The sequence below is a fragment of the Dinoponera quadriceps genome, unplaced genomic scaffold (genome assembly GCF_001313825.1).
Source record: "Dinoponera quadriceps isolate SergipeBrazil2010 unplaced genomic scaffold, ASM131382v1 scaffold1069, whole genome shotgun sequence".
Lineage (NCBI taxonomy): Eukaryota > Metazoa > Arthropoda > Insecta > Hymenoptera > Formicidae > Dinoponera > Dinoponera quadriceps.
Window position 1 is genome coordinate 416,827 of NW_014555200.1, and position 7,464 is coordinate 424,290.

The 7,464-nt window shown below is 51.7% G+C and overlaps 1 protein-coding gene across 1 annotated transcript in view; it reads left to right on the forward strand.

Annotated features, from left to right (window-relative positions):
• Positions 1–103: 103 nt before the first annotated feature.
• LOC106743527 (interferon regulatory factor 2-binding protein-like) overlaps positions 104–7,464 on the forward strand; it is a 17,712-nt gene continuing 10,351 nt past the window's right edge. Inside the window, exon 1 of the mRNA XM_014617457.1 lies at positions 104–1,443. Within this exon, the coding sequence (XP_014472943.1) occupies positions 708–1,443 (736 nt within the window). The 5' untranslated portion in view covers positions 104–707. The remainder of the gene's footprint in view (positions 1,444–7,464) is intronic.

Genomic DNA, 7,464 nt, shown 5'->3' on the forward strand with positions numbered 1-7,464 from the left:
GGGGGGGGGGGGACTGGCAATGCCACCCGGCAGGGCTGTGGCGGGAGGGAGGGTGATAAGCACACGAGGGAGAGAGAAAGAATTCTGAACCACGGAGAGTGCCGAGCGCGGCCGAATCGAGACAGGCGCGCGCAAGATCGGCGAGGATGCTCAAGACCAGAGAGAGAGAGAGAGAGTGATTCAGGGTGGGGGGAGCAGAGGGGCGCGCGACGGTCGGCTTTTGCCGCCGCATTCTCGAACGCTCGTCTCTTCGCACGGCAGCCGCCAGCCAGACGTACGAGTGCGCGTTCGCAGTGTCGCGTATATACGGCGCGCATAATCCGTTAATTTCGCGCGTTCGAAAGAAAGTGGTTAGACCGCGGTCCCTTTGCAGTGCACCATCGTCGGGAGGATCGCGTATTTTTCCGCCGGTGTGACGCAACTTTCTCGGGGGATCGTTCGCGAAGTCGTTCGGGCTGATGTGCCCGCGAGCCGAGACGGAGTGCGCGCGAGACGGGTGGCAGTTGACGTTCTCATTTCTTCGGACAAGCAGCGGAGTGATCCGAGGGGAAGAGCAGAGCGTCTAAAAAGCTCTCAGTGGTAGGAATATCGCGCGAGGAGAGATAAGAGGGGGATTAGTAGACGGTGTGCGCGCAGTGGACGTGAGTGATAAGGCGCGGGGAACAACAACCACCGTCCCGAGCGATCGTCCGCACGCTGCCGGCAAGATGATGGGCAAGCGGACGCAGTGCTACCTGTGCGACCTGCCCAGGATGCCCTGGGCGATGATAATGGACTTCTCAGAGCCGGTGTGCCGCGGCTGCGTCAACTACGAGGGCGCCGATCGCATCGACCTCGTGCTCGAGTCGGCGAAGCAGCTGAAGAAGGCCCACGGCTTCCAGGACGCGCGGCCCTCCGCCTCCAAGACTTACCGCACCGCCGCCGCGCACAGCGAGCACAACGGCGGCGCGAACCTCGACGTGCTGCCGATCCAGAACACCGCCGCCGGCCAGGGCCACTCGCGGCACCACAACATCGCCGCCGGCTACTCCCAGCTCCAGCATCACCGCAACTCCATCGAGTTCAACTCGGGCTCGGCGGCGGCGGCCGCCCGCCAGCAGATCGGCCGGCAGCACGAGGATGGTCACGAGATGGCGAACGGCATGAGGAGCAACAACGTGCGTCTGCCGAGCGCCCATCTGGCCGCGGTGGCGCACCATGTGAACCTCGGCCACAATCGCGGCATCACGCAGCTGAAGCGCGGCATCTCCGCGATCGACGAGGACGAGCACGGCGAGAAGAGGCTCTCCCTCGAGGAGCAGCACCCGGTCAGGCCGCCCTTGACGCGCGGCGACTCCCTGCCGGCGGTCAGCCTCGCGGTCAGCTACGTGCAGGACAGGAACAAGGAGAAGCACCCGGTGCGCGCGCCCAGCTTCGAGACCGCGACCACCTTCAAGGCCAACGGTGAGTGAGAAAAAGAAGGATGGATCGAAACCTCTTGCTTTCCGCAATTGCGTTACATCTTGCTCGGAGCAAAGCCTCAAATTGCTTACTCAGAAATTTACTTGTAAATTGATTTCTGTGAAATGAACCTTATAGAGTAGATTTTGAAGCGTTTCTCGCGACTTAAATCTCGACAAATTGCGGTGACGGTTAGGAACGCTAGAAAACATGTTAGAATTGACAACAAAAGGCCTCTACTAGACTAAAGACTTCCTATCCGGCCTTATTACGGGGATATTTTTGTTCCGAGCTTTTGTCCGAATCGTACCCTCGCTTGGTGAATGAGAATCGCGAGCGACGTTCTTTCCCGTCGAGTCGCCGCCTTTGTTTACGAACCTCCGATGAGCGAACGCCGTCTATTTTCGAGAATGTACGCAGCGTAAACCTACGACGCGGCGTTTTTCTTCCTATTTACCTTACTTGGACCGAGCTCTTCGCACGTAACGCACGATCCTTCGCCTCGACACGCTAGCTGGGTCGACGTAATTTTTTCGGCATTTTTATCGGTCGCTTCTATAAATAGCGAAGAGAGGGGTCTGTGCGCGGCCATCTGGCGCGGAGAAGGCAACGCCACGCACACGCGTGTACGCGCCGCACATGTGCATTCGTATGCGCGTGCTTGGGAGATCGCGTTAAAAGGAAGCTAACGTCCTCCAAGAGCTTCTGCGCGCCCCTCCTCCCTCTCCTTCGTCCGAACGCGTACAAAAGAGACGTACGTCGAGCACGTGATGGGACGACCAAAAGATACATTCAGTTGCCATGTCGTAACGTCCGATCAGGTGACGTCACAGCCGCCGTATTTATACGCGATGAATGAGACCGTTGTATGCCCGTCGTCGCCGCCGCCGCTCAATAATGAATCTGCGGCACGCGAACGTTGGAGATCCTCTCGAGAGAGAAGAACTAATAATTCGGCGATGATACGCGCTTGATTACTCGCTCGCTCTTCTCCTGACGAGTCGCGGAGCGCGTTGAACCGGCAGCGACATCGGCGATAATTGTCTTCGCTTTGACGCCCCTTTCGTCTCGCGCGAGTGTCCGAGTTCGCTCGTTAGCCTCGTCTCGGGGAATTCGTTCTTATTTCACGGTCGAAAGAAATGAATGGGCCTTTCGATCGGTTTTTAATTGATCCGACGACGGGGTTATTAGTCGACCTTTATTGATATTACCTCGATCATCTGTTTTTCTCTCTCGCTAATTGGGTTAAAGTCGGCTTCCTTTACGGGGCGAGGTAGATAACGATCGTAGAAAGCGAGATCGCTCGTGACGTAGCTCGCAAAAACGGGCGCGATTGTGGCGTTTAAGAGTCCCATTACAGCCTCTGGTGTGTGTGTGTGCGATGTGTTCAGCAACAAAAGTAATTGAGTAACCAGTGAAAGGAACTTTCTAAGAGGCGTACGCAAACGATGCGTTGAAAAATTAATTGCACCTAGCGTGACGCGCACGTCTCGGCCGGCGGAATGACGACTCGGGAAATTCATCGCCGATGATCGGCGGGTGTATAGCTGTGGGCTAACTAACTGTGAATAAATTTCCCGTGGAAAATAGGAATATCAAGAAATCAATCACCGGGGCGTTGCTTGTTATTAAACCGCAGAGGTGAATCACGGGAAAGGAGAAAAAAGAAGAGAATCTCGAATGGGGTAATTTATAGCCGACGATCGTAGGAGAATGCATATTTTAACGATTGTTCAATTGTTGACGTCGCTCGGCTGTTACAAGATCGTTAGTCGCCGTCACTTTGTAACAAATGCCAAGCTCTGCCCTCTCACCCCTCTCTTCATCTCGCGTTTGCACCGCGTTGCATCGCGGCGGCGAGACGAAACCGGTCCGAGGTCTCTCTCTCCGCCGTGACATTTCGCGTCGCGCCGGAATAACTGTAGCGTGCCCCCCTTTTCTTGCTCCGCGCTGCTTTTCGCCGTATACGCGGCCCATTGACGAAGAGAGGCGCGCATTACGAACTGTCGACGACGTGATGCGTAATCTAACCTAGCCTAACCTACGAGTCGGTGACCTTGCTCGTCGACCGTTATTTCGACACCGCGGGGCCACTTTCTGATTCGACCTTAACGCCGAGCCTTTCTACAGTTATCGGACCGGTCACTACGGTCCTCGCAAAAAACAAGCCTCCTCTTCGAACCGTAATCGCACGGCGCCTGAACGGTTGGTAGTCGTCACGCCTCTCGTGAGTAACCTCGGTCGGATTTATGCCCAAGCGGGGGATCATTTCGAGATACTCTTCTCTCTTTTTTTCGCCAAGTGTATTTAATTCTTCGAGACCTACTACTCCGTCTCATCTGCTTTTATTCCGTTTCTATTTTAAATATTATCTATTTTATTGAAAATATTCTGTCAATATCTTTTTATTCGAAACAAAGAATATTTTTAATAGAAGAGAGACGAGCGATCGCGCGACCACTAATGGCAACAAGATGCTCTCTTATCTCAATGAACACATTCGGTAAGACTTCCGAGAATGACGGAGGATCGAATTTTCCTGCTGCATACGAACGTGTTACGTAAAACTCATTGAGGAAAGAGACACGGATTGCCGTATTCTCTCAGACAAATTTCCCGCGCGGTAGAGCCACGTGTTTGCTCGAATCCAGCCGCTCCTCTAGAAGGACGGAATCGTCGCCGTCGCTCACGCGAACTCTTTTCACGTTCTTTCCAAGCGCCACGTTAATAACGGCGGTCATAAAATTTGGTCGTGAATTTTCTCTGGCGCGCTTCGAGACGTGATCTTACGCGGCAGAGAAAAGAGGTGGGAAAAACGGGGATGCGCGTTCGGAAAGACGTTTCGCGTCCGTGAGCAATAAATTTTCGAGGGCAACAACCTTGCTGGGATCGAGAGAGCACGCGCTCGGGAACGTGCGCGCGCGCGCGCCATGTTTTCGCGACACCCGGTGCAATGACGTAGAACGCCAAACAGCTGAGTATACAGAGCGCCGGCGTGCGAGATCTTGTCGCGCCGTCTGATGTCGGTCGGTTATCTCTCTTTTTTTCCTTCTCGTGCGATAACAGCCGCGGGATAATTCACGATCGAGTACCGTGCGCGTTATCCGGTGTGTACGACACTGTTTTAAGCTCGAGCGTGGCGCGAGCTCTTGTCTAAACATCACGCTCCTGCGGATTGTAATGAGATTTTACATCGGCGATAATCGATCTCATCTGATCTTAAATATACAATCGCCGCTGTTATCCGTTCTTCGGTTTCACACTCTCGCAAATTCCACATTTTTAGGGCGATCGTAGTGTTATTCGGTTCTTAGATATCTCAAAGATTGACCGTTCGAATGTTGAGATATTTTCAACTAAATTTGACATTTTCCATGCGTGTTCTTTGAGATCGATTGAAGTTCGAAATCCTCCCGTATTCATTCGCCCGATTTGGCTCCCTTAGACATCCACTTGTTACCGAAACTCAAAACATTCCTGAGTGGAAAGAGATTTCGGCCAAATGAAGAGTTGATCGACACTGTATAAACGGTTGTTTTGGAAACGTCGAAGAAAGTTACTTCCGGGAAGGAATCAAAAAGCTGAAGAAACGTTGGACCAAGCGTGTTAAGCTTTGAGGAGATTATATTGAAAAATACAATACAACTCGAATTTATTTTGCTTTCATTGTTATTTCCGGAAACTTTTCAATTTACCCTCGTGAGTATACATGTTAAAACTTACCATACTATATTATGTATTTCATTATCGTCGAGATATCGGTGTGAACATTTAGATAAACGCTGCGGCAATCTTCGCGCAATGAGCTGGTGACGTGTAGTTGTCGCGATTTTTTTGACGATAACGTGCTTAATCGAGATATTCCACGTGGAATACGCGTATTTTTGCAGAATTATTCGGATCGCCCGGATCGTGTACACGCGCGACTTCCGTAAATATTAGCGGTGTCCCGTAACGCCGCGCTTTCTGGTTACATTGACGTTGTTATCGCGAGTGCGCGATAGTAACGTTCCCGAGAAAGTAACGGGGAAAAAGACGCATCAGCGGGATTTGCTTGTTTTTTCTGCTCTTTTTTTTTTTATGCTTGAGGTTACCGCTTCCGTTCGAGAGATAGTGTCCACGGCTATGTACGCGAGTCCCGATAAAAATAGATCACCGCTGGCAAAGATCGGGGATCTCTGGAAATAAACGCGGATTGTGAGGAGCGGAGCGGCTCCGGAGAAGTTACGCCGATCTTTGACTCCGGCCCGTCGTCGTGATTTGTTGATCTTTCGCAATTAATCGCTCGCTAAATTTTTCCGCGCGTGGCTCCGGCGAGAACACGATGTAATCTTTGTTTGAGTTCTTTTTCGTGCGTGTCTCTTGAAATGAAAGTTTATCCGGAGAAGTAGAACAACTGTCGAGTTACTCAAATTTGAGTGATTTGCTACTCACGCGGCAGAGTGAATTTTCCACGTTGAGTCGTCGAGCGAATATTTCCACTCGAAATTGAAGAGTGAATCTGATATATCCCACAGGGATCAAATTTACTCCAATTGAAACATTCAACTCTTACGAAGTCAGAATCCATTCTAAGCTGGAGCGAAACGTTCATTCTTAAGTTTCCAAGTGACAGTGTTTTCACTGTCGCTTCGAGTCAATTTTCACTCGTCTCGAGTGAGATTTCACCCCGAGAAATCTCGAAAGAGAGTGAGAGCTTGGTCGTTCCCGCGCGCACGAAGAGCGTTTTGAAATTTTTCGGGCAGACACGAGTTAATAAACAGTTAATACTCGACGTTGTTACAGTCGCTCGCGCGAATATCGCCAAGACTTGATTTTCCTCAATCACGAGATCCGGATTTTCCGTAGTGTCGCGATGAGTTCTCGTGTCGCCGCGCCCCCATACATCATTCCGAGCCGTCGTCCATCATCGCAGCTCCCTATTTACAACGGGCGCACGCTGACGTACCTATTTTCCTTAATGGAAACCGAATCTCGCAAATGGAGGTGGCTGTAACACAGCAATCCTTCTTGTCCGTTTGGTCCTGTATCGCGTGCTGTATTGCGACACGTCCGCTCCGAAAAATCACGTCCCCCTCCCCCACTTCGATCCACATCTGAACCACTGCCAACGACATTATTACCGCGTTATCCATTTTACGAGTCCGCTTAGGCGGGAAAACGAGCGAGAGAAAGCGCTTCCGCATGAATTACAGGCAGCTCCGAGTCGGATTCTTAACGTTCAACATCGCAACGCACCCATTCAAGTTTCCCGTGATTTATGAATCGCGAACGGATAATCTATTATGCATTCGCTATCGCGTCGTCGAGTGTTATTTGCCCAATCCTCGAACGATGACGTTTTTCGAAAAGCGATAAACCCCCGAGCGGTCGCGTTGGCGCACCGCGTGCGCCGTCGCGCTTTCCTACGCGAGAAACGACTGCTGCAAACTCTTCTTCTAAATAAATAGTGTTCGACGTTCTCGCGCAGTTGGTCAGATCAGGAAATAGCAACGTCAATTCGATTCCCGGAGAGAGAGAGAGAGAGAGAGAGAGAGAGAGACGGCAATTCGCTCATCGTCGGCGCAAAATATCGCGGAGACGAGAGCCGCTCGACACGAGTCTCGCCGCCCACGCGGCGTTGGATCTCGACGGTTAACATTTTGTGTTACGTATTTCACATCCTGTCTTCCCTCTCCGAGGATTACCCATCGGCCGAGCTCGAGATCAAACTTCTCTCCTTTCTGTACGAATACGGTAACATTTCGCACGGATTAGAGTATCAATAACGGATCGGGCGAAAGGATCAACGGTCGGCTTTGTGCGAAATTAAAGCGAACGTGATCCGGTCGGTGTTTGCGAGCAATCATGTTTCGCGAACGTTAAGCACGTATGTTACGTCAGTTAGTTTCCGCGCGGCAACGTCAGTCGTGATCAATCATGCGGCAAGAGCAGATACGGTTTGACCGGCCGAATTCACCACGTATTGCGTACGTTACGTGCGAATCGAAATGAGCGAGAGAGCGGTAGAGCCTACCGGGGGGG